The following is a 27,612-nucleotide window of genomic DNA, read 5'->3' as shown; positions in this document are numbered from 1 at the left end:
AGGTTGCAATCCACCGGGGGAAGCCTTGAGCAGCCGGGACTTCAGGTGTTTAAAGCACTGAAGAGATTAAGCGCCTGTAAACCATTAAAATAAAAAATAAAAATAATCCTTATCTCTTATTGAAAGACCACAGCGGACAAAGGGGTGAGGGAAGCAAAAATGGCGACAGCCAGACAGATGGGGACAGAAAGGGCAACTCCCCCAAGGACAGCCCCATCGCACTCCGCTCCTCCCATTCATCTAACGCAATTTCAAAGGCTGTCGTTCCTATTTAAATGCTCCGGTTCCTAAATCGAATCAATGGAAAAACGTAGGTCAGACCCTAGTGTTTTTTTAACATGCGTTAAATGAGGAAAACTCGAATCAAAATTTTATTCCGCTCTACAATTCGATTTGTAGTGGAGACGATTGCGGGTTGCTCTAGAACCGTTCTAGGTTTAAATCGGATCCTAATAGGAACGCCACTCCTTGGATTCGATTCAGAACGCGGGGTTTCAGTGAGAACAACCCCCTAGTGTAACATGCAACAGTTGAGCCACTTTATTGGGAAAGGGGTCATGTTACCAGGAAGAACAGAAATGCCAGTTAACAGGATTAAGGAAGGAAAGGTAACACCTTTCTGCAGATGACCCACTGAATGAGAAGCACAGCAAAGAGACAAATGACAAACCCCCATAACAAGAGTGACGAGATCAAGAGGAGCACCAAAGGTAAATCTGTATATCAGCATGAGAACCTGTTTTAAGAAACTTTATCAGTTCATTTTCCTGATTCAATTGCTAAAAAAGAAGATCTGTCACCCATTGTTGTTGTTGTGTGCCTTCATGTCATTTCTGACTTATGGCAACCCTAAGGCAAACTTATCACAGGGGGTTCTTGACAAGATTTGTTTAGAGGAGATTTGCTTTTGCCTTCTTCTGAGGCTGAGAGAGTGTGAGTTGCCCAAGGTCACCCAGTGCGTTTCCATGGCCACAGTGAAAACAATCTTAATCGGTCATGGAGATTGACTTTGAGGCTCAACAGATGGGCAGAAAGGGGCGGTGAGATGCTGCCCCTTTCTGCCACGGAAGCAGGCTGCGGCAACCACATGGCACAGCCAGCGCACGTCAGAAAAAGGGGCTTCTTTTTGCGCTGCAGAACAGGTGCCATTGGTGTGCTCATGCGTCATGATGATGCCCTTCCTGCACTGCACCGTTTGGATGCAGTGCACTGTATGAACACACGTATGCCACAATGGCTCCCAGACAGCACGGTAGGGCCCGGGAGCGTTCGAATGCTCCACTCTCCCGAGCCCTAAAAATGGGCCCATGCCAGCGCTTTGCGCCAGTCTGTACCGAGCCTTCGTGAAGAATTAAAGCTATATAACTTAGCATTTCACTAAAAACAATAACTACAAGAAAGAAAAGATTGTGCACACATTTCACAGCAAAAACTGTCTTAGAAGAAGCATTTCCAATTCTTTCTTATCCAGAAAAAATACGTCCTCTAAGGTTGCAGTTGCTATCTCCATATTTATATGCTTATGAATATAGTTTTTAAGCATTCATCAGGGGCACATTTGTGGTCAATTAAAAGAGTGTTAATCAGTTAATCTACCCAATTAACTCAGTAATGCTGCAGTACTGTAAGAGAATAATACATTGATTACTGATCATCTAATAAGACAATGTAACAATATGATTGGACATGTTTTCTCAAATTACTCTGTCTCTTGATGAGAATGTGTCTGAGTTTGCACCAAATATAACAGTACATCTGCAAGCCGCCTCCAAGTTTCACTGCATGTCTTTTCCCATTTCTTGATCTCCTACTTTTCCGCCAATACTCTACACTAAATTAAAATGGAATTTATTTTTAATATGACCCTCCACCAACTGGATAATTTTTAATTACCAGTTTTTTAACCAAATGACTACCGTATATACTCATGTATAACTCGACCTCATGTATAAGTCGAGAGAAGGTTTCAGGGTCAAAATCCTGGATTTTGATATGACCCGTGGATAAATCGAGGATAAAACTTAGATGGGCATAAGGAAGGATGGAAAGGGGGGAATACCACTTCTGTCCCTCCTAGGGTTGCCATAAGTCAAGACCTCGAAACCGGGACAAATGTAGGGCAACATTTTCAAATGTAGTACACATTTTTAAAAAATGGAGGACGTGCAAAAAAATTGAGGTTTTTTTTTAAATGTTAATATAAATGCATGTTTTTTAGGCATGATCAAAATGGAGGACATTTTGGCATTATTCCTAGACAGATGGCAGAAATGTACTTGCCCTCGGGTTCAACTGTACTTCTCAGAAGTGTGTACTTGGTCAAGGGACTGTGGTTTTTCTTCACTGCGCATGAGTTTGTAAAAATCACAGCAAGTTACATTGGCCGTGCCTCAGAGGCTTGTTGATATCAATATCACCATCACCATCACCATCACCATCATCATCATCATCACTATAATTGTCCAGGAAAGGCAGACTTGTTAGCATTCAAAGCGCCATAAATACACAGAAAATGCACTTGCATATATTTAATAATAAAAAATAATGGAAAAAAAACCAAGGCAGGGGTGTATATATTTAATAATAAAAATTAATGTAATAAAATAAAAAACAAGCAATAATAAAAATTAATGAAATAAAATAAAACAAGCAATAATAAAATTAATGAAATGAAATAAAACAAGCAATAATAAAAAATTAATGAAATAAAATAAAGACAAGCAATAATAAAAATTAATAAAATAAAATAAAACAAGCAATAATAAAAATTAATAAAATAAAATAAAACAAGCAATAATAAAAATTAATGAAATAAAATAAAGACAAGCAATAATAAAAATTAATAAAATAAAATAAAAACAAGCAATAATAAAAATTAATGAAATAAAATAAAACAAGCAATAATAAAAATTAATAAAATAAAAAATAAAAAGCAATAATAAAAATTAATAAAATAAAATGAAATAAGTATTTTATATTTTTAAAAATAATTTAAAAACCCAAAAAAAACAAGGCAGACCTAATGGCCACTGACTCAGCTTTCCTCCTCCTCCTCTGCCCCAATTCTGCCCTTCAAGGCACCCTTCCTCCTCCTCCTCCTCCTCCTCCTCAAGGCTATGGAATCCTGGGAACTGTAGCTCTGTGGACCATTCAGCCTCCTTTTGTCAAGAGAGCTCTGGTGCCACAAGAAACTACAATTCCCAGAATCCTATAGACCTGAGCCATGGATGTTTAAGGGGGGGGGGGGGTCAAACTATTTCTGCAGCCTTTTGCTACCCCAAAGCCCTTCCTATTTACAAGTAAGGCAAAATCTCTTCCTTCACCAAGCCATTGAAAACCAACCTAAGTGGAGGGCTGATTGCTTCTTTCCCATTGGTCAGCTTCGGGATAAATTTGCATATTACAAGTAAAGGTGTTTAGGGCCTCAAAAACGATCCTGTGATAAAGAATTACAAGAATACTGACGCGGTATACATTTAAAAGATGAGGTATTTAGACTTCCAGTGAAACATGAACGATTTATGGCCTTTTTTTTCTCACTGTAACCTGGAAAGTAATGCCTCTTGCAAGACATATATACCAAGTGGGCTGGAAATAGTTCTGAGTGACAGGTGTCCTGAAGACCAGCTCTCTAGGCTATCCCAGGCAGGGGGGCGGGGAGGGTGGCACACAGCCACGGGGAAGGATGGAGCTGCCTCCAGGGCCTCGCTGGGGGGGGGGGGGAAGTCCTGGGGGTGGGGCCAAACTGGGGTGGGACTGTGTGGCCCCGCCCCAAACTGGGAAAGTCCCGCCCCCAGGCGGGATATGGCAACCCTAGTCCCTCCGTCTCCTTCTCTGGAATTCTAGGAAGCAAGTGGATTTAAATGGAGATTTGTTTTCACAGGAAGCACAGGCTTGCAAAACAGACCAGGCAATTCCAGGCAAGTGCTTTTCAATGGGGAGTTTTCCCCATAGGATGGAAGGGGACCAGGGAAGGAAAGCCTTGCTTTTTGAAAGGGATTTTTTCCCTGATAGGATGGAAAAAGTTGCAAACGGACTGGAACGGGAGGAATTCAATGGAGATTGAGGTGTCAGGCTTGCTTGCTAGGACCTTTCTAATCACCATTGCTGCATTGATCCATCTATAAGTATACCCAATATTTTGGGGACAATTTTCAAGCATAAATTTCTCGACTTATAGTCGAGTATATATGGTAAATTCAAACAAATATGTACCTCACCAATATTTCACCGCTAATGACCAATAGTGAAGAAAATGCTACTGTTTCTTGAAAGCTTTTCCTTTCTTTCTCCCCACACAACACAATAACCCAGCTTTGTATGAGTTAGATTAGCCCCTAGCAGGACATACTGGCACTGTCAACTAAAATTACGTAAGTGCCAGACACTTACCAACTGTACTTGCTCAATCTGCACAGTGCCACAGCCACTGGGAACTCTAGGTGTACCTTCTGAAATGGTGCATCTTTACAGTCCTGAAGAAGGGGTCTACACACCCTATGCCAATGAGGAGAGTCTGCTCCATAACAGGGGAGAAGAAATAGCCTTAAATTCCTCAGATTATTCCTTCACCAACCACTTCAGACTTTATAAACTGCAAATCTATGCATAGGTTAGGAAAGTCTACCACCTAGTGACAGAAGTCAGTGCTGCAGGTTTCAAATACACAGACACATAAAATATTAATTACAATAAATACATTTTTTAAACCTAAGCAACCCTCAAATACATCCACAGAGTTTTCATAGTATACCAAATTCAAGGTATCTTGGTTTCATGCTTTTGATTTTATGTTTTTAACTGTGGTTTTAACTTGTGTGATAATTATATTGTAATGTTTTAATTGTATTTTTTAAACTGTTGTGATCCCGCCTCGATCCAATTGGGAGAGGTGGGAAGATCTAAATAAACTCTATTATTATTATTATTAATTATTATTCCAACAGGTAATCATGTATCTTCTTTTATTACTACATAATAAGAGAAGAACAACAAACAAAAATGATGTGTGCCCTTCTAGCACTTAAAATCACCCCTATGATTAATCAAGCAATGTTTGGATTACTCTATCATCAGCTGAAAGCAGCAGATGTTAGTATATTTTTACTGTAATGTTTTTATATTGGTATATATAAAATCCAGCTAAGGGAAGAGGAATTATAATAAATGTGCTTAATCAAATCACAGCACATATCCGAGCATATAACCTCTAGAAATTGATTTCCTTTCACATATCATTTATTGAGACAAGGAAAACTGTGATATATTCAGTGAGAAGCACAGTAAAAGTATCCCAATCTAACTAAAGAACCGATAGAAAGAAAATCAAGCCAAGCACAACTATGGCCGGTTACAGACCGGCACTTTAGTGCGTGACGAGCACGCACTAGGGTTACAAAAGGGCGGTGCTTCCGCACCGCCCTAACCCTAGTGCGTGCTCGTCACGCACTAAACGGTGGCGGCCCTTCCATACGGCCGCCGCCGTGAGGACGTCACGGCCGCGCCGCCTCTAGACGGGGTGGTGCAGACGTGACGTCCTTGCTCCGCGCCAGGGCGCTTAGTGCGCCCTGAACACGGAGCAGGAAGGAGCTCCGTTTCGGAGCTCCTTCCTGGTTTAGTCCACTGGGCGCAGCCTTCAGACGGCTGCGCCCAGCGGACTAAAAGAGAAAGGGGCCAAGCGGCCCCTTTCTCTTCTCCCCACCGCCGCAGGGTGTCCTTGGGGCTTGAAGCCCCAGGGACACCCCTTTTCAGGCTGCGGGGAAGCGGCGTTTTGCTGCTTCCCCGCAGCCTGAAAAGCAGCGGATCGGGGCCTCAGCGGCTGCCGTTCTGCATGCTGAGGCCCCGATACACCAGGGAAAGGGGCGGGTGCAGACCACCCCAAATGGGCGGTCTATAACCCGCCCCTGATTCTCTCAAGACATTCTGACAAATATAGTGGAATTTCTTTGGGATTACCAAAAACGTTGTCGCTTTTTAAACCATGAAACAGCATTATTATCTGGCTATGGCAGGAATGAACAACAAACAGGACCCAGGGCTATTTTTGTGGCACCTGGGAATCAATTATTGGAAATAGATGGCATACCAACAGAGCTGTTTTAAGCAAAAGAATAGAATCCATTCAGATGGATTTCTAACCAAAATCAGCCACCAAATATGGAAAATGAAACAATGGCTCACAAATATGAAAGCACTCAATGTACATTCCAATCCCCAAGAAAAGGATCGCCAGGGATTGTAGTTACTATCAGAACAATTTTATGATCCTCAAAACTTTACAATAATTACTGTTATAAAATGTAGTCATAAATGCCAGGGTTCCACACTAGATTCAAAAAACAAAGAGGCACTAGAGATCGTATTGCAAACATGGGGTGCTTAATGGCGTGAAATAATTTTGCAAGTATATCCTGTAAACGTATGGTGCTTAATACAGTTGAAGAATTTCAAAAGATAATCAGCCTGTGCTGCATAGATTATACCAAAGCCTTAACTGTGTTGATCCTGAAAACCTATGGATTGCTCTAAAAGAAATTGGAGCACCACAATATCTGATTGTCCTGATGTGTAATTTATACTCTGGGTAAGAGGCCACTATTAGGACAGAATATGGAAAACGAGAATGATTTGTAGTTTTCTGAGATATGTAGCCTTCTCTGTCTGAGAGCTCTGGAACCACAAGGAACTACAAATCCCAGGATTTCATAACACTGAGCCACGGCAGTTAAACTGGTGTCAAGCTGGATTATTTCTGCAGTGCAGATGCAGCCTCGGGGATGTCAAAGGTGACTTGGTGGCACATAACAACAGGATTGACCAACACGCATATATTGCTTATGGTAATCAGTGGGGAGGCAAAGGAACTAAATTTAAATGCTCCCTCTCCCACTTGTCAATTACAGCAGCCATTTCCCCCTACTTTACTGTGAAGCATCATTTTCTTGTCCAAGTATTGCTCATTCTGGGTTGAGAACAAATTGGTGAGCTCTTGACAGTTAGGGAAAAAAGCAAACCTTATTGAAGTTCAATTTTATTTCATTAAAATCCACTTGAGTTTGTATTAAGTGCATTTTAGTGCATTAACATAATTAAGGATACTAGGCTGGCCACACTTACCTGAATGTTAACTCCACTGAACACCCTTCAGTTTACTCTTCAGTAAACACACAGAAGTATACACCATTAGACTGTCTAGTTTTAGGCTTTTGCTTTTTGGAGTGTCTGATGTGCTCCATTTCATCCCCATCCTTGAGTGAGTTCCTAAAACAACCACAACATATCTAGTTATGTGCATGGGGTGCTCTAGTCTAGTACTCTGTCTTTTCCACTGCGGCCTCCTGAAATTTCAGGCTCAGCAGTGAGTCCCAGTGCACTCATCTGGAACTTACAGACATAGCAATAGTCTCAGTATCCACAACATAACAATAATCTAAGAAGAAGTAAAATGAACAGAATGACAATTCTACTGCATCAGTAGCACTTTCTCACTGCATTTAATGGAAGGGATTGTGCTTAGTGAAGACTCAGGAGCTTGCAGGGCGAAGAACAGATCAAATCTAATTGGAATTTGTTCCATGCTACTGCTCTACAGAATGTCAATAAAAACAATATCCACATTGGATTTCAGGTTCACTTCATTTGCATTTCCTAATTCAGAGTTTAACTAATTTAACAATAGTAATGATTTCATTCAAATTAAAGTCTAGGGCAAAATTAAAACAATTTTAAAGTGCCATTAAAGGATTTCATTAAGTACTATCTACAGTAATACTAGCTTGGTTAATATCTCAGTAAATCTCTGCCTCTCTTTGCAACAAATACAAAGTTTCCCCTGTGCAGTCAAGCTTTAGACAAACCTTGTTAGATTTATTGGCATTATTTCATGCAATTAATTAATACATATTAGAGCTTTATAAGGAAAAAAGTGCAAAGAGTGGCAGTAAAATAAATGAGGCCATTTTTTTTAATAAAAAAAACCCACTGCATTCTACTGAGATAATTGCTCTTTTATTCAAATGGTTTCCTGATGGGAGCCATCTAGAGAGATATTTTAACCATTAGCTCCCAGCCTTTTGCTAAATACTGGCGGCACTGTGCTTAAGTACTGGACTCTTGGCTGCTCTTCTGAGACACTGCAGTGACAGAGCAAGACATTAAAGGCTGGGTATCCAATGCTGTCCACTAGCCAGTACTGTCGGCTCTAGTTAGCAAAATGAAAAGATAGCTTTCCCATCACCTGAGAGTTTATATTGGAAGTACCAGGAACTGAACCAGGGACATTCCAAATACAAAGCTTGTGCTTTCATGCTAACCTATACAGTGGGCCCTTCAAATTCACTGAGGTTAGGGGCTCAGGACCTTTGTGAAAGTAGAAAAAACGCAAATAAAAACATTGGTTTTAAACTTGAGAGAACACCTATCTAGGAATCTCTAGATTCTCCAGTACAACTCTATGGTCAACATCCACTGGTAGTTGACCACAGAATCATGCTGGAGGACCTACAAATGCCTAGAGAAGTATTTTCCCTAGAAATCTCTAGGTCCTACATTGTGACTCCAATGGTCTACCTTCAGCAGAGTTGTGATGGGGAACTTAGAGATTCCTAGAGAGAACGTGTTACTCAAATATGTGAATAATCATCACAATTCTAATAGTCTACTTTCAGCAGAGTTGTGCTGGAGGACTTAGAGATTCCTAGAGAGAAGGTATTACTCAAATATATCCGTAAAAGCCAAAGCTTCAAATGTGGAGGACTGAGTGTAGTTTGCCTGTCCCACTAATCTCCTCCTCTTCTGCACAACTGTTAAAAGTAAAGGAGCCAGTTGCTCCTTTCCAACAATTAGCTGACAAAACAATAATTCTGCCTTTTCAAATTCAAATCCTGAGTTCTGAGACCAGACTAGTGATCACCAATCAGTTCTGTGGATACCATGGACCACGAAAAAGACAAATAAATGAATTCAAGAGCAAACCAAGCCTGACTTTCACTAGAAGTCAAACTAACTAAACTGAAGTTATCTATTGTACTTTGTCCATATCATGAGACATGACTCATGGAGGGGGGGAATAATACTCAGTAATGCAGAAGGCAATAGGAGAAAGAGGAAGACCACATTACAGATGCATAAACTCAGTATATGAAAGCCACAGGACTTATGTAAGGCTGTAGGTAAATGAGGCTCTTGGAGATTCCTCATTCACAGAACTGCCATAGGTTGGGGCTGACTTGACAGCACATAACAGTAACAATGACAAAATCAGTATCTTCACCATACCACAATTCCCATTATTCTTTGGAGAAAGGAATAAAGGGGAGGGAGATAACAAGTAAGGCTAGTACATATTTGAAGAATAGAAATATTATTTGACTTTAAATAATTGCAGTGCACGGTGTCGTTTGGATTAAGTAAGTCCCAATTTGGTTTTGTTTGCTTAACTTTTGTGTGCCAATAAAACTATTTGCACTTTCAGAGTATTGGGTATTTTGCGCAGATCGAGTGGTAACAGTGCCAATTAAATCCATTTCAATTCCAGCTTGTAATACAACAAAATGTGGAAAAGCTAAAGGGTGGGTGACTGCTTCTGTAAGACACTGTATATGTATATATTCTGCTGGGGGGTTCCCCATGGCAACTGATTGGTCACTCTCAGTAAAGACCCAACACGATTCTTTGTAACTTCTTATATGTATTCTGTTCAGAACTTGGAAAGATTTCCTTTTTTAGACTAAATCTCCCAGAATCTCCGAGTCAGAATGGCTATGATGGCTGAAAGATCCTGAAAGATTTAGCCTTAAAAACATAAAATTTACAAATTCTCAGTGGCCAGTTCCCACTTTCCGATTACAATGTACCAGGCAGCACTGAGATTAATTTCTTTAAAAAAAACACTTTTCATTTTAATTCCTGAACTCTGCCTCAAGGCACACTGGATTAAACCATTCAGACATTGCATCCTTGGGTGGGGGAAGTTTATTATGCACTTCAAGAACAAGGAACATATTAGTATTACTCTATTCTACTTTTTGTCAGTGCTCATCTGGAATACTGTATCCAATTCTCGGCACCACAGTTCAAGAAGGATATTGACAAGCTGAAATGTGTCCATAAAAGGTGAACAAGATGATCAAAGGTCTAGAAACCAAACCTTATGAAAAACGACTGAAGGAACTGAGTATGTTTAGCTTGAAGAAGAGAAGACTGAGAGGTGACATGATGGCTGGCTTCAAATATCTGAAGGGATGTCATGTACAAGATGAAGCAAGCTTTATTTCTGCTGCTCCAGAGATGAGAACACAAACCAATGGATTCAAATGACAGGAAAAGAGATTTCACCTAAACATTAATAAGAAAGATTTTACTGTAAGAACTGTCTGAGAATTGAATAGATTGCCCAATGGGGGGAGGGATCTCCTTCTTTTGACATCTTTAAACAGAAGTTGGATTGGCATCTTTCAGGAGGGCTGTAGTTGTGTTTTCTGGCATGACAGAGTCTAGATGGTGACTGCAGTCCTTCCCAACTCTACAGTTATATGATTCTATGATTATATGAAATGGGGCTGAAGGATTCCTTTAAAATTAACGGCACAATCCTATGCATGTCTACTCAATTCCTGCCCAACTCAATATTTTTGGTGAGTATTTTGAAGGTCATTTGGATCCCATGGATGGCCCAAGGGCTGCACTAGACCTGCTCAAGGTCCATATTTTGCCCACAGGTTGCATGATTTCCATCCCAGACCTAGACTGAGTCAAAGTGTGGGTCTGCAGGAAGAAGCAGTAATGAAATGCAATCTTACTCAGGTTGTTCCAGACTTGTAAGGAAACTCTACTGTTCTGAGAACTGGTCAAGACAATATATCTTTAATTGTAAAGATGTAATGTCCCTGTCCCTGTCCTCCTATTTTTATTCTGGAATGGGGGTGAGTATTCTATACAGCCAACATTACAACTCCTCTCCCCCTCCCCATTCCATCTTCATTCCTGAGAATCAATTTCAACTTCAGGTGCTGGCGTGAACTTCCACCAGAGCCTTCCATTAGTAACAACACGAATAATCACACATTTAGCAGCTAGCTTGATAGACTCAATCTGGAGCAGAAATGTTCAGAGCCCTTGATAAATTTAATGGAACTATTTGAATCTGAAGTACCCTTTTAACATGAAAAGGTCACTGAAGCGCTTCCAGTCTTTCATTACAGTATAATGCATACATAGACTGAGAAACTGCGATAAGTTTAACTAATGTGAAAACTATACAAAGTTTGGGGGCAAAAAAAAGCACAATGACCAAGATCTTACATTGCTGGCATAGCCAGAGGCTTTCCCAAACCTCATAGTCCCTCACCAGCAGTGGAATGGCCATGGGGGAGCTGTCACAGCAAAATAGTGAGTCCTGGAAAGGGGGTGTCTTTGGAAGTTGTAGTGAAAGAGAAAATGGCAACTGTATGAGGCCAGGGGTCACACTAGCCCTCCAAAAGACCTTGGAGGGCCACACCCCCTCACTGCACCCACTTGCAAAAAATAAAAAATAAAAAAGGTGTTCCCAATTGGAATCATAGAATTGGAAAGGGCCATCCAGTCCAACCCCTGCCACGCAGGAACTCTCTATCAAAGCAGCCCTGATAGATGGCCATCCAGACTCTGTTTAAAGACCTCCAAAGAAGGAGCCTCCACCACTCCCCAAGGGAGTGTGTTCCACTGTCAAACAGCTCTTACTCTCAAGAAGTTCTTCTTAATGTTGAGACGGACTCTCTTTCCCTGTAGTATGCATCCATTGCTCCGGATCCTAGTCTCTGGAGCAGCAGAAAACAAGTTTGCTCCATCATCAATATGACATCTCTTCAAATATTTAAACAAGGCTATCATATCACCTCTTAATCTTCTTTTCTCTAAGCTAAACATACCCAGCTCCCTAGGTCTCTTCTCATAGGGCACAATTTCTAGACCTTCCAACATTTTGGTTGCCCTCCTCTGGACATGCTCCAGATTGTCAACATCCTTTTCGAACTGTGGTGTCAAGAAGGCATAAGAAAAGAAACTGGGAGTATACAGCAAAGAGTAAGAAAGGTCATAAAGCTAACCAAACGATGGAAACAAAGAAGCTAGGAGTCTAAATCAGAGTCACCAAGATGAGGGGGAGAAACCAAAATGCAGAACTAAGGAACAAGCCAGGAGTTAGGATCAAATTGCAATTAAGATCAGATGACAAGTCCAAAGTCAGAGTCAGAGAACTAGTCAAAAGTCAGAGTCAAAGAACAAGACTAGAAAAATGAGATACATCACAGTCCAGGTAAACTGTGCAAGGTTCAGATGGAAATGGAAGCCCTTGATACACCTTCATGCTGGAAAAAAAAACCTCCTGAAGCTCCTGATAGATAGGTAGCATATAAGGCTAATTGCAAGCATCAGAAAATAAGACTGGTATATACCAAGTGTATTTATTACATGTTACACTATTTATTGTCCTATCTTTCCTCCAAGGAAATAAGGGCAGCATACCTGGTCTCGCCATCTGACATCTTCTACTGGTTACAACAATCCAGTCCAAAAGGCTGATAACACCAGTGGCAATTGGTAGCTTCCATTTGGTGAGTGGTGAATTTGCTCTGGGTTTAAAGGAGCTATCCTAGGTGCTGAATGTGTTTTAGAGATAGCTTGGCTCATTCCATGAAAGGCATGACTAAAAGATGGATTCACTGTCCCACTAACATGGAAGCCACCAGCTACCAAATGATCGAACCTGGAATGCAACAGCAATTAGCTAAAAATGCACCACCAACTTTCATTTCGGTATCTCAACATTTATTCTGATATCTCGATATTCAACTGAGATTTCATGTTTTGCACAGACTAATGGCAAACCTGTGAGTTAAACCAAACGTTCCCCTGTGCAGCCAATAGCACCCCAGCTTCAGTACAAAATTTGATGATTTGTTTATCCCATCTGTAATTAAAATGGATACGTAAACTACACAGAGAGGCTCCTTGTGGAAAAGGCATTTGCTTCATACAAACAGGATCTATTTAAGAGCTGACACATCATAATAAATCAACTGTCAGCTGCATCTACACAGGTTGCCTTTTAGAGGAGAGAGCTGATTGGACAAGCACAAATGGAGAGGGAATGGGAAGGAAAGCTAACACACGAATTAGTGACACTCTCAGCTAAAGAATGACAAATACATTTATCAGTTTATTTGTACCATGCATATATCCTGTACAAATTGATTTAGCCCTGTCAAACTATCAACTGCAAAATTATTAGAAATCTGCCCCTAGAGCACAGGAATGCTTCTTCAAATTTCAATTTAACTGTATCCTTCCAAACTCTCTGGATTTTTTTGCTTTCACTACAGTTTTTTACTTCCCAGGGAAATCATAGCATTCAGAGCCCACACATGCCCAAATATTAGAACACAGAAATGCAAACTGGATTCAACAAGCTTCAGGAAGTAGCCTAATCAGACTTTTGGTCCGAGCCTGAGGTTGGGAAAGTTTTTGTGTTTTTTTAAACTGCAACTCCTATAATTCTCCTGAAAGCATCTATATTGGTCAGGCTAGAAGAGATGTTTTAGAGATGTGATTTGCAAAAAGGAACCTTTTCAAGCCTGGCTATAGGGCCACAAAGGTAAGAGAGGTTCAGCTTGAAAGATGAGTTCAGCTCATGATCAACTTCATTTTCTTTTCCTTTCTTTCCTGGAAAGGGGCAGGCACAAAAACCTGGCATATGGTTGAACAATAATAGGATAAAAACATGGCACTACCTTCAATTTTTATAGAACAGCATATCTAAGACCTAGGGACAACCTCTGGTGAATGTCCAGTAGGACTGGATGTCTATTCAGATGCCTGTTATTGTAAAATCTGTCTAAAATCTACAAGAAGGATGCCATTAAAATTGAAAGAGAAAGAAGAACATTCATAGAGAATAAGGAACTCCATAGCTTTTCCTATAACTGAATGCTTTCCCAATAGTCACACACTAGTTAATAGCAGAAAGAAAAATGATGCACAGATTATGTACCTCTGTGACATCAGCAGCAAACAGGCCAGTCCTCTCATTCAAGCCATTCATCTATTTGCATGCCTAACATTTCTGAGCGTCATCTTACAAGGTAGGCCACACTACAGATTTCAGTCATTAGTGTGCATTTTACTGATGCAACGTTATAGGTGAATTCTGTCTAACAAAAAGGAAAATGATACAATCACATAAAAACCCATTTACATTAGACTTGCAAGAAAAAGAACCATGCTGCTCCTGACAATGGACACTCTACCTGTACAGCACTTTTATACCCTTCTTTCTTTCACATGAGGTAGGTGCCAGGTACAGTAGATTATATTTCAGAGGAAGGAACTGGCAAAACAACCTCTGCCTAAGAAAACCCTATGAAACCTGAAGGCACACACACACACCTGGACCTTATTTAAAGAAAGTTGAAAACTAGTCAGAATGGACATAACTCAACCTGAGTAGTCTAAGGAATCTGACTCAGAATAGTCAGATCAGGTAGACCCTACAGCTCCAGGAAACAGACCCTCTCCAAAGTTTAAGCTATCAAGGGCAAACACAAGCAATACAGACACTTTGGACAATGAGCCCCAATTCTGATATAGAGAGGAGGACTCTTGCTTTTACACAGCAAAGGTGAACCAAAGATGAACAGAGGCAAATCCAATTCTTCATACACAACCTTAAAATACTAGAAATGAGCAGAATTCAAAGACAGAGCCATGTTAGTTTGGAAAATCAGTATGCAAAGGGATCTTGTAGCACCTAACTGAAAAATTAGCAATCTGACTGTCAACTATAAATCTCTCATACAGGAGGAGACTCCTAGAAGTAACTGATCCACAACCTGAATGTCTTTTCCTGTTCTTTTGGATTTGTTGAATTCCTGACCCCATGGACCAGCTGTAAGGTAAGTAGAAGCTAAGCCCTAAAATCACAACTATTAGAAGGGAAGGAGAAAGCTTTCTTGTTTGGAGCTGAATCCACCCATACTGGAGAATATGTCTACAACCTGAAGATGGCCCAGGCCCAGAGATCTGTTATCCCTATTTATGACTGTAAACAAAGGAATCTTGTAGCACCTTTAAGACACCAACTTCTTTCTTTCTGTTAGTCGCAAAAGTGCTGCAAGACCCCTTTACATACTGATTTTCCAGACTAACAAGGCTATACATTTGAATCGTATTTATGACTGTTTGCTGTGAGTGACCACCAGTATTCCCCCTCTTTCTTGAGTAAGACTCCTAGATTGCTGACTTGATTCTCTTATGCCTTTTCAGCTTGACCAGAGACTGACCTCTCCTGCCACATGCTGCTTTTAAGCATAGAAACTCATGAAACCCAAGGAAGTACTTCCCTTATTATCTCCACTCCTTGCCCTCTTACCCTTGCTTCTGCTCCCTTTGCGATTTTCTCTACACACTGTTTTCTCTACCACCAAACTTAAATTTGTAAGTTCTTTGGGGCAGACATGTGTCTTCGAGGACTTTTTTATATAGTACCATGTACACAAAAGTAATAAAAAATAATGTGCATATTTTCTGCCTAAGTGTTAGTTCCTTTACTGGACCCCATGAAATTCATAGTTTTCTTAGGCAAGGAATACTCAGAGCTGTTTTTGCCACCAGTTCCTTCCTCTTAAATATAGCCTACAGCACCTGGTATTGAGCAGCGGTCTTCCATCCAAGTACTAACCAAGGATGACCCTGCTTAGCTTTTAAGATCAGACAAGATCCACTGCCTCAATCCCATTTTGGAAACAAAGCAGTCTTGTTTCGGAAAGCAAATAAAGTCCCCCACTGCAACTCTAGAAAGGGAGTTTCAGAACCAGGGAGCAGCCACCAAAAGGTCTTATTCCACATTCCCACTAGATGTACCTATAATGAGATGATTACTACCTGCACTGCCAAGAGTGGTATCAATTCCATTTGCCACGTTCTTCCCCTTTCAAAAAGGCCCCATTCTGCTAAGAGGTTTTTTCCTGCACTTGTATATGCATGGGAGGTTTATGCCCCCTATTACTTTCCTTTCCTTTCCTTTTCTTTTCCTTTCCAGGAGCAAAACAAGGACTGCTACTAATAACAATTTAAATACATGGTCACATACCCCGGAAAAACCCACAAAAAATAATTTAAATACAGCTTAGAAAACTATGCCTTTCCCCTGTATTTCTGAGCGAGGCTTTTAAACAATACAAAACAATACCGCAGGAGTCCAACCCAATAGCCAGCATCAAGCTGCAGGAATACAATGAAAACTCAAGGCAAAGACCAGTGAGAGGCAAGCTGGCAACCAGGGCAACTTTTCAGCATTGATTGCCTTTGAGAACTGCAAGTCCCTCTGGGCAAAAGAAGAAGAAAAGGCATTGATTTAATCTGTATGCAATTACAGAATGGCCTCCTTCACCTCATCTAAGAAGGAGCAACATTTGTTACAACACAGGTAGCTATAACTCTTCAGTAGTGAATACAAAGGTGATGGGAAAGGATTTTGGCATATACTGCACTCCACAAAATCTGGAACAGTGACCTGTCAGATGCACAGTTTTGATTCTCAAACCTGTTTATCTCTTTAGTTCCAAGCTGCTGCTTCAGCATCTCAAATGTACTAAAAAAAAAGACAATTGCCTGCTAGTAACTCCTTGCTTTGCTAAGCCTCCCTAAGCCCTCTTGCCTGAGTAGAAAGTGGTGGTGGTGATGATGATGATGGGTATGTCCCAAGGCCCACAGCCATCACAGTACATTATGTGAAATATTCTCAAACATAACATGACTGGTCCATGCAAATTCACCACAAGGTGCAGCTTTCCCGGTGTTGTACCACTTCATGCTGCAGGTGAGAATTTCAGATTTGAAACTCCAAAAGCACATCCTCTTTTTTTTTTTACAAAAAATACAATTTGAAAATGAAAGGCTGTAACCTGGGTCTTTTCATGTTACTCAGCTACGTACTACTTGCTACACTTTAATACCTCTTTCCTTGCCATGGCTGCATCCTATGGAGCCCTGGGATTTGTAGTTTCATGGGGTATTTAGAATTCTCGCCCAGAAAGCTCTAGTACCTTCTCAAATGTTTTCCAAGGTGGCAGAGTTCAAAGACATAGCCTTGTTAGCATGCAAAATCATTAAGCAAAGGGATCTTGCAGCACCTTTGAGACTTAATTGAAAGAAAGAAGTTGGTACGCTTGAGCCTACTTCCAGTCGACAAAAATTCATGCTACCAATTTCTATCTTTCAGCTAGTCTCAAAGATGCTGCAAGATCCCTTTGCATACTGATTCGCAAATGTTTGTTCATTTATTTAAATTTGTACTCCAAGAATACACTGAGTTTGAAATTGAATTTCTCTTGCCATGGGACCCAAGGCAGCTTAGAATAATTCAGAATAGAAATAAACTAAAATGTTTAATTAAAGAAAGTTTTTAAAAAAAATTAAACAACAACAAAGCACAAATCCCAGAATTCTGTAAAATGCAGCCAGGGCAGTTCCAATGGTATCAAGATGCTGTAACTGTAAAGTATAAAAAGGTCTCTGATCTCCCACATAAAGTCTACTAGCATTTTTGATACAATGAAATACTGCAACATCTAGTTTACATGTGAGAAATAATTCATCACTAGATGGATTTAGGTCTCTGTGAGCACCAGGCTTTGAGAGTATCATCTACACTTCTTGTGTTTCCATTTTAAAAAGCTAGCTTAAGTTGTCATTCCATATGAAGGAGTTTGAAACTCTAGTCTTGACATGGTGGTACCCTCCAGCTGGTTCTGACCACAAACCACATAATCTCCAACCAGTGTTGCCAGGCTGGATAATGGGAATTGCAGTCCCACTATCTAGAGGCTGTCTAGTTGGGGAAGGCTGCTCTAGTCAATTGCTAAACAAGCCATCTTTAAGCCATGGGTTGTTCTGCTGATTTATCTACCACACTATAGTTTGTTTTAAACCACTGTTCTGGTTTGTCCATAACAATAAGCCTCAGCCATGTAGTAGCATAATCTTGGTACTTCAAACCCATATCAAAATTAAAAAGCATTATTACACTTCTTAACGACTCATATCCTGAGTGAATGAACATGAAGTGGTTCTCAGAGATAGTAAACATGTGTTTGTGCTATAACACAGAAGATGGCAGACTCATCTCCATGCAGCACATATCCTTTGGTGCAATTGACTAGGGTCTACTTGGTAGAGAGGAAAGGGGAGGGTTCCCACCAAAGCTAATCAGCCCTGAACATTCAGAATGAAGCTCTGTGTGAGCACAAGACCCATTTGTGTGAGGCACAAAACCACAAAGAAGAATAAGGGTTCTAGCCTAGCTTTCTCCCTGACATCACTATAAAGAGGAGATACAATCTCCAACCTACAGAAATCTTAGTCTACAGTCAGTGCACAACCTAGTCACACTTCAGAGCACAACCTAGTCACACTTAAGTAAAAACTAGGCCTATGTTCTGGGAATAAGCACTATAGGTCCAAAATAATTAAGAAGATTGTTTTTGTGTAAGCTTTACTCTTGTCATATCAACAACAACAGTCAACCTTCTATTCTTCCCACTGAAAATGTCTATGTAATTCATAGACATATCCATTCTTTCACTAAGAGCTGTTGCCATGCCTATATTATCAACAAGTTCACAGGGCATATTGTATCCCTCTATTGCAGGGCAGGAGAAAACATGAACCTCCAAGCTTGACTCTACCTCTCATCAGCCCCTGCTAGCCCAGCCAATGGTGCAGGATGATATAAGTAAAAATTCAGTCAGCTTTGGAGAACCACAGATTTCCCACCCCTGCTTTACTTTAAACTTGTTGGTACACTACAAACAACATCAAGAGCTCAGTATTCCCTTTACACTTAAGTGATTATTAAAAATCCAAATTTACAAGGTTGTGAATTTTGTAATGAATTCAGACAATGGCCTTTTATTAAAAGTATGTTAGTCTCCAAAGACACATGGATTTAATCCAAGGAACTGTTATTTCAGAGTCAGAGCCAAACTAACAGAGTAATGAAAGCAGGATGTCAAACAGCAGAACAGCTACATAACAATCTCATCATTTTGACAATCTGAATCTGTGAATATCACAACAATCCCCCACCAGTGTCCAATATCTTTCATCAATATATTTTAGCAGAGAACCTGAATAATTGTTTCCTAACTATTTCTGCAATGCGCTCTACATGGGGCTACCCTTGTGCCAAGTTCGGAAGCTTCAATTGGTTCAAAACATGGCAGCCAGACTGGTCGCTGGTAAATCCAGACTCAACCATATAACACCAGTCTTAAAAAATTCTTCACTGGCTGCCAATCTGCTTCTGGGCGCAGTACAAGGGGTTGGTTATCATCTTTCAAGCGCTACATGGCTTCAGTACAGGTTACTCGTGGGAACGCCTCTCGCTATATAATCCACCATGCACTCTCAGATCCTCTGGGAAGAATTTACTCCAGCTGCAGAAGACCAGATTTGCTGCAACTACCCAGAGGACCTTCTTTTCTACCGCTCCAAAATTGTGAATTGACCTACTGCAGGAGATCTGTCTTATTACCATTCTAGATACCTTCAAGAAGGCTGTCAAGATGGATCTCTTCTGGTGGGCCTTCCCCAACTGACCTCCTGGAGAAAGTTAGCTATATCTATCCTTAATGGTCCCACTCCATCTAACTATTGTACAACAAGTTATTGATGTGTTTATTTTAATTGTTGAATTTTGTATTTATTTTATAGGGGGGAGGGTTTAGGGTTTAACTGTATTTTTATTGTACTGTATTTGTGATTCTCTTCTATGTTATAATCCCACCTCGACCCATAGGGAGAGGCAGGAAATATAAATAAACATCATCATCATTATTATTATTATTATTATTATTATTATCATCATCATACACTCATTCAGATCACAACTCACAATCTCTAAAAGATCCTTAATCCATGCAGTAATAGCTACAGTTCCACCAGTGTTTTTTTTAAACCAACACATCTTTACAACACAAAAGCTCACTATGTCCCAGAAAGAACTGTTCAGTTTTACAAGTTTGATGTTGTTGTTTTTCTTGTTATCATGTGCCTTCAAATCAATTCCAACTTATTGTAACCCTATCAAATGGATTTTTTTCACAATATTTATTCAGAGGAGGTTTGCCACTACCTTCCTCTTAGGCTGAGAAAGAATGACTTGGTCAGGGTCACCCAGTGGGTTTCCATGGCTGAGCAGGAATCTGAACCATGGTCTCTAGCAATCCTAGTCCAACACTCAACCCACAACACTGTGCTGGCTCCCACATTTCACAAGTGGCAGAGTCTATTTTCTAGCACTCAAACCAGTTATAACATGTCTTAAACAACTGGCCTCAACAACTAAGATACAACCTTACCCATAATAGATCACTCCAGTTGCACCACAACCATTCTTTTGGAGAGAATAAGAGAGGAAAAGATGGCAGGGCAGAAGGATGAGGAGGAAAAGAAGAGGACTGTGTAAAATCAAAAATGTTTCAAAATGTAAAAGTGGTCTTCATAAAGCAGACTGAAGTAAAAGGTCAAGTCTACAGATTGTAGGTCTGGGAAGATTGGATACCACTGGTTCAAAGGCTTGACTTTCCTGGTAAGCCTCCCAAAAGTAACCAGAAAGCACACCAAAAAGATCCAAAGTAACTACTGTTCAAATGAGTAAGAGCTGTATAAAAGAGGGTGGTGAACATTTCTATGCACAAGTACGTTCCTTTTGTTCCCAAACCTTTCCAGTCTAGCAACTTTAGTTATGGATGTAGATTTTATTTATTTATTTTTTATTTAGGTATTTATATCCCGCCCTTCAGCCCTAATGGCTATCAGGGCGGCTTACATTTATTATTATTTTTAACCAGACAGTTCCCTGCCCGCAGGCTTACAATCTAAAAGACACGACACAAAAGGAGAAGGGAATGGTGAGAGGGGGAGGGAATCAGGTCCAGCATTCTTCTCTCCCTCTGAGGCCTGGACCAAGGCAGATGGACCGGAGGGAGGGCTCTGCTTCTTCCAGGCAGGCCTGGTGGAGCTCGCCTGCCTCTCTCTCCCCTTCCAGATGGTGGCTGAAGGGAGGGCTGGTCCTCTTCAAGGTCAGGGCATATCAGTGGGCATAAAAACTTTAAATTTCCATCTCTTATCAATTGCTCTCCCTTCTCAAGTTGCAGTAATGCAAAGTCTGTCACTTTGAGGCCACCCCTTTCTTCACACAATCTAAAGGAATTTATCTCTCACCATGTAAAAACAAACCAACAAATAAATCCATCTATGTTTTGTTTGTTTGTTTGTTTGTTTGTTTGTTTGTTTGTTTGTTTTCTATCCTGCCTTTCTCTCAAGATGGGATTCAAGGCAGTTATCCATCTATCTATCATTCTCTAATCTAGCTATCTGTCTCAAGGCAGAGGGAACGAAACTGCAGAAGCCTAGTGATTGCCCTAAACCTTCTGCTTACAGGAACCAGGAACAGCTTGCTTTACGAATCTTTTAAGGGAGAAGAGGAGACAATTTCCAATATAGTCAAACTCATTTTGAGACCTGTCCAAAACAGGTTTTATAAAAGGTCACTGTTTAATCTTGCACTGGAAACCACTGTAGTTTCCATTGCTATCAGTTGTGAGTTTTGAAATGCTGCCAAATCAACCATCCCAAAGAGTGATAAAGCAGAGTCATTATCTATTGTTTGATGCCTCTCAAATGTCAAGAGCCCGTGACAACTAATTTAGCAGCCCCAGTTTCTTTGCACTTCAAGGTGTTGTTCTAATGTAGGTTCCGTGAAAAGAGATAAAAAGTCACTGTCACGTTGGTTCCAGAGAAGAGAAACACAAAATAAACTAGCTGATATCCGTTGTTGACACAGAGCTTCTATTGACACAGGACAACTTTAAGAGCTTGTTCAGTGCTGATGTGTGGGAATTGCCCCCCCCCCCAATATGCTAGGGACCAGAACTTATTTCTGTTCATTGACTAAAAATGTTTCTTGCTTTCCCAGAAACTCTCTGCAGACCAGCTGCTCATGGCTCATGCACTGGCATCCATCTACAGACCACCACTTTGGGTAACAGTGCTATGCTACATGCTAAATAGTTTTAAGAAAGAATGGGGTGGGATAAATATATAAATATTTGCTCTTCAACATTTTATTCAATGTTTTAAAGGAAAATATTCCATAACCCCTTTTTACAGTTTTTTCAGAAAAATCAGGCTTCGGGCAAAAAAATGGGAAAATTGTATTTTTTCTGCGTTTGAAGGGAGAAGAGTCTTCTAGTCGCACAACAAGGTAGGGCCAAAGTTGTTCTGTATTTTGCCATGTACTGTGGTTTGCACACACATTCACTGCCATATTGTACAACCAACAGTTTTGGTGTCTGTCAGGTAACTAAGCATCTTAAAATTTTCATTTTAAAAAATAAAGAGAACATTTCTGAGCCCTCTGGCTCCTTCTGCAACAGGCTGCAGTTTGAAATAAACTGAGCAGAATTCTCTGTTGAAAGTAGATCCTCTTTGACCTATGCAGCTTCACAACAGTTCCCCAGTAAAAAGTAGGAGCAGACTAAATTATGCAGAAGAGCAAAGCATATCTATTTAGTCATCATATTTGCATAATGCTTTCTTAGCATGGAGTGTTTAGCTTGCCGAAGGTTTTTCTTTTAACATGAGCTCACAGAACATATTCATGTGTGTGTTTTTCAAATTCCAGTTCAATGAACTAGGAATACTTCATGCAGAGCATTAGATCCCACAGGTAGGAACCAAAATTGTTAAGTTGGCATGAATACTTACAAAGTGTGTGAGGGCACAGAAGAAAAATATACAGTACGGGCATATCTCAGTTAACAAAGACTCACAAAGAAGCTCCTTTTTACAAAGTCTTTTTATGAACGCCCAGCCTCTTTTCCCCCTCATCCTCGGTGTAGCTGGAAGTTTTTTAAGTAGTTTCGAGTTGAGAGGAAGGTGAAGGAGGGCTAGATAAACACCCACTTTTGGTGTCGGATTACAACAATCTGTCTGCAGTAAACAATGCAATAAAGCTTGAGCTGAAAGAATGGGATGATATGCTTCTAATTCTACAGTGTGACTGCTATAGCAGCCAAAATAAACAGCAGCTCCCTCCAGAATCCTTTCCTGAGCATGTGTGAACAGCAAAACAGAGAAAAAAGGGGGAAAGCAGATTAGCCTGTCTCACCAGCTACTTGCAGCATGTGAAAAAATAGATGTATAGGTTCAGTCACCAAAATGGAAATAATAAGAGAAGTAGAAGCTGGTGAAAGGGGAGAAAAATCTGGAATGACCTTCCAGATGAGATCCGCCATATAACATTGTTGGAGGCCTTTAAGAAGGCAATAAAAACGGATCTCTTCCGGCAGGCCTTCCCAAACTGATCTCCTCAGAATTTCCATTCTCCATTTGTTTAGTTGTACCCACCAAACTTTGATCTCAATCTATTTTATTAACCATTTTATTGGGAATTGTTTTTAATGGTATTTTAGGGTGGGAGGGAGATAGGGGAACTAGGATCTAATATGTCCTGTTATTCTTTTATCTATTGATACTCATGTTTGATTTTATTGTTCTTATTTGCTGTTACCCACCTCGACCCAATACAGGGAGAGGCGGGATACAAATAAATATTACTATTATTATTATTATTATTATAAAAACTATCTCTGGATGCATTTTGGAAGAAATTCTCAAATGGTCTCTGGAAGGTTCAAAATGTTTTTGCTTACTTTTACAAGGCTTACCTGGTCGTTCCATTACAGATGGGCATATTGTTTGTTCTGAATAAAAGGTTTGGTGAAACCTGTTGAACTGCTCTACTTTTTTGTGGTTTAGGTACCTATCCCTATTCTGCCCATGTTATTTCTGTTATTTCTAACAGAATTTTCTGTTAACAGGAACACATCTGCTTCATTAACTGAGGTATACCTGTAGTTTATGTGGAAAAATGGAAACTTCAGTGGGAAGGTCAGTCCCATTATCATTACAAATCAAAGGAAAGAATAGAGAGTTACACATTACTGTTTTTTTCTCTTCCCAGCTAGCTTTCCGCCCTTTAATGCAACAACTCTAAACAGGATACAGGGTGATGCTGATGGAACTGCCTTGAAATGTAGATTGCAACAAGTTATATAACCCATTAGAACAACAGGAACACAACAGCTGACATAGTACTATGATTTTTGCATTTGAATTTTTCAGAAGCCAGTAATATATATATTTTTGTCACACAGTTCAATAGAAGGCTTTATATAGCAAAGATTAAAAGATATGGTGAAAATGCATCCAAAGGAATTGCCATGGGATGGGGTCTACTGCCCCCTCCTGGAAAGAAAAGAGCATTGAAAAAACATGAAATTATGACAATGTGTGCTAAGAAGATTGTATTTCCACAGCAATGCTTACTAATCTTCTGTATAGCTTGGTGCTACATATGTCCCTTTGGGGGAAAAATACTATTATTATTATTATTATTATTATTATTATTATTATTATTATTATTATTATTAACCTTTATTTATAAAGCGCTGTAAATTTACACAGTGCTGTACATACAATCTTTTTAATTGGACAGTTCCCTGCCCTCAGGCTTACAATCTAGTTTTAGTGAGACTTCCAGAAATCTTCCATATGAAAATCTACTTGATCAGACCAAAAATCTATCTAGTCCAACCTTCCAGGAAACCTATAAGGTAGGGTAAAAGAACAAAAGCAATTTCTCTCTTCAGTTGTATGTCTCATGCATATCTCATATTCAGGATGAAAAAGAAAGTTCCATCTGTCTTACAAGATTAATGAGAATGATAGCCATTTATTCCATGCTTCCAATGCACAAAACATTCCACTCTCCTGGCTCACAGACATGCTGTTGTTAACTGCCATCAAGTCGATTTTGACTTATGCAGACCATATGAATGAGAAACCTCCATCAACAGCTCTGCTTAGGTCCTGCAGACTCAGGGCCATGGTTTCCTTGACTGAGTTAATCCATTTGTGATGCAGTTTTCTTTTCCTATTGCCTTCTTCCTTATCAAGCATTATTGTCTTTTCTAAGGAGTCATCTCTTCTCATGATATGGCCAAAGTATTAAGAGTCTCAGTTTAGTCATATTGGTTTCTAGGAAGAGTTCAGCCTTGATTTGCTCTAGGACGCATTTATTTGCCTTTTCAGCAGTCAATGGTGGCTGCATTCACAATGCAGAAATAATCCAGTTTGACACCACTTTAACTGCCATAGCTCTATGCTATCAAAATCTTGGAATTGTATCTGTAGAACTCCTTTTTAACGCCACATTTCAAATGAGTTGATTCTCTTCTCATCAGCTTTCTTCATTGTCCAGTTTTCACAACCGTTCATAGAAATAGGAAATGCAATGGCATAGTCAATCCTAATTTTTGTATTTAATGATATATGAAGTATCTTTACACTTCAGGATCTTGTGTAATTCCTTCAGAGCTGCCTTTTCATCAAGTCCTAGTCTTCTAATTTCTTGACTGCAGTCCCCATTCTGATTAATGACTGAGCCAAAGTATGGAAAATCTTGAACTATTTCAGTTCTTTAATTATTTTGAGGGATGGATCAGAACTAAAGCTACTGTAGAAAAAATGCCCAGGCATCTGTCTCTAGCAAGATAAATATCATTTAGGAGTACAAGAAATACCAGCACTAACATGCTACACAGAGGAGTAGCATGTTGTGCTTGTTCATTGTTATGGTCAGCCAGCCTCCACCATACTCGATTCCATTCTTTGTCCCAGTTGGATTTGGGATGTTCTTTTTTTTTTCCTTTCAAAAATCAATAAACACTCTGTGGTCACTGATCATGTTCAATCTTCCTTCCTCTCACCCATAAGAATTTGTTTTCCCCAATCATTTTTTGGATTTCTACAAAACTTAGGGGCTCCCCAAGGATTGCTGATAGTTCCCTCAAGTGCAGGGGTAGTGCCCTTTTGGTAACAGAGGGGCTGTACAGATTGGGAGAAAGGGACAGCCTGAGGCCGCCCCTTTCTCCCACAGATGGAGGCCACAGCAGACAAACACTGTGGCCTCTGAGAGGCCTAAAAAGAACCCACTCCTGGCGGGCTTTTTGCACCACACTGCGCACCATTGGCGCCCTCACACACAACTATGACATCCGCATGGTGCGTCACTGTTTGGGCACTGTACCACATGGGCATCATTGTTGTGTACCCTGTATGGCAGGTGCGTGTAATCATGGTGCCTGTGCACTGATTGTAGGGTTGGGCACGTGCGGATACCCAGCCCAACAAAACTCTAATTTCAGGCCCAGACTGGTGCAAATCACTAGTCTATACAGGGCCAGAAGCAACAGCACTAAAAACAATTTCTCTGTGAATAATTATTTTGCACTCTAATAGCTACCTGTACAATTTACAGCTGGGCCTGTAAAATACTAGTTGTTGTTGTTCGCTGCCTTCAGGTCAACTTCAATCCATGGTAACTGTCAGAGTTAGCACCCAGAATCCCAGACAATCAACCAGTCAGCTTGATTGATACAATCAACAGCACTTTATTGATAGATCCAGAATCAGACATGTGCCTCACTAAGCTTCTTAGCTGAGACTGACCACACCCTCCCAAAGACAAAGTAACAGAATTCCCAAAAGCCAAATCCCCTCCCAAGCAGAAACCCGCCAAGCGAAGCCCCTCCTGGTTCCCACAGAAGTGAAAGCACATTCCCAGCTCTGAGCGCTCGGAGAGCCAGGCCTTCAAGGCCACTAGATAAGACACCTGGCCCTGCTATGCACTACCATTACTATCTACTCTTCTACTGCAGCTAAAGCCCCATCATCCCCCAACTACTATACTACACTACAAACACTATCTGGTAGAATACTAACAGGATTCTAACAGTAACCCTGTGAATGAGACATCTCCATGACTCCCTACTCTCAATCTCTCTGCTCAGGTCCTGCAGGTTCAGGCCTGCAACCTCCTTGAGTGAGTCTAGTCTATAAAATCTGGCATATGATCTTCACAAAGTTACTTAAATTCACTTGCAAGACTAAGCCATATGTTGGAGTTCAACTGTACACACATGCTGAAAGAGAATGGCAACAGTACAAGAGGAATGGAATAGTGTTTTCTCTACAGCCTCAAGTTTACCTGAAAGTTACATCAAGGAAGGTACAGCCAACCAAGTGGGCTGGTGTCCACGAGAACTTATAATAAAACCTGTTTGTCTTTAAGGTGCCATGTGATTCCTTGTGGTATTAAGAGAAAACACACACAATATCTATGCAATGCCTTTTGACAGTTTGTGTTAGAAGTCTTCCATCCAGAAGCACTCAGTATTTCTACCAGTCCATATGTGTGACTTGCCTTATCAACATCTCCTTGCTAAGCATTAGCAAAGGTGGCCTTTCCCTTCTTAGTATGATGGAAAAAGCAAGTTCCTGACTCTTAATCTCTCCCCCCCACAACTGCTTGCTTTCCTCTTGGAAAAAGGATATTGAGGTAGCGGGCACAAACTTTCACTGGCTAGACAGCCCAGCCAAACTGTTGAGATCCCAACAAACAATAAATCCCTTGCACCTGCACCAAAACCAGTCTTGTTTTCATAGCCAAGG

The 27,612-nt window shown here is 40.4% G+C and overlaps 1 protein-coding gene across 6 annotated transcripts in view; it reads right to left on the bottom strand.

The window, feature by feature from the left end:
- LOC149310073 (xylulose kinase-like) overlaps positions 1-27,612 on the bottom strand; it is a 124,174-nt gene that overhangs the window by 49,301 nt on the left and 47,261 nt on the right. The window contains exon 16 of one of the 6 annotated variants that reach the window (XM_089533631.1): positions 2,211-2,452. The exons of 3 other annotated variants lie outside the window; for them this stretch is intronic. In XM_089533631.1, coding sequence (XP_089389757.1) covers positions 2,391-2,452 — 62 coding nt within the window. In that variant the 3' untranslated portion in view covers positions 2,211-2,390. Of the gene's footprint in view, positions 1-2,210; positions 2,453-7,116; positions 7,261-25,298; positions 25,348-27,612 lie in introns of those variants that run through there. 2 more of the 6 variants (XM_089533633.1, XM_089533634.1) reach the window with 2 other exon arrangements.

This window comes from Sceloporus occidentalis, unplaced genomic scaffold (assembly GCF_023333645.1).
Source record: "Sceloporus occidentalis isolate IW3139 unplaced genomic scaffold, rSceOcc1.0.p SCAF_7, whole genome shotgun sequence".
Taxonomy (NCBI): Eukaryota; Metazoa; Chordata; class Lepidosauria; order Squamata; family Phrynosomatidae; genus Sceloporus; species Sceloporus occidentalis.
The sequence above is the reverse complement of the archived record's forward strand: the minus strand, read 5'-3'. Positions and strand labels throughout refer to the sequence as shown.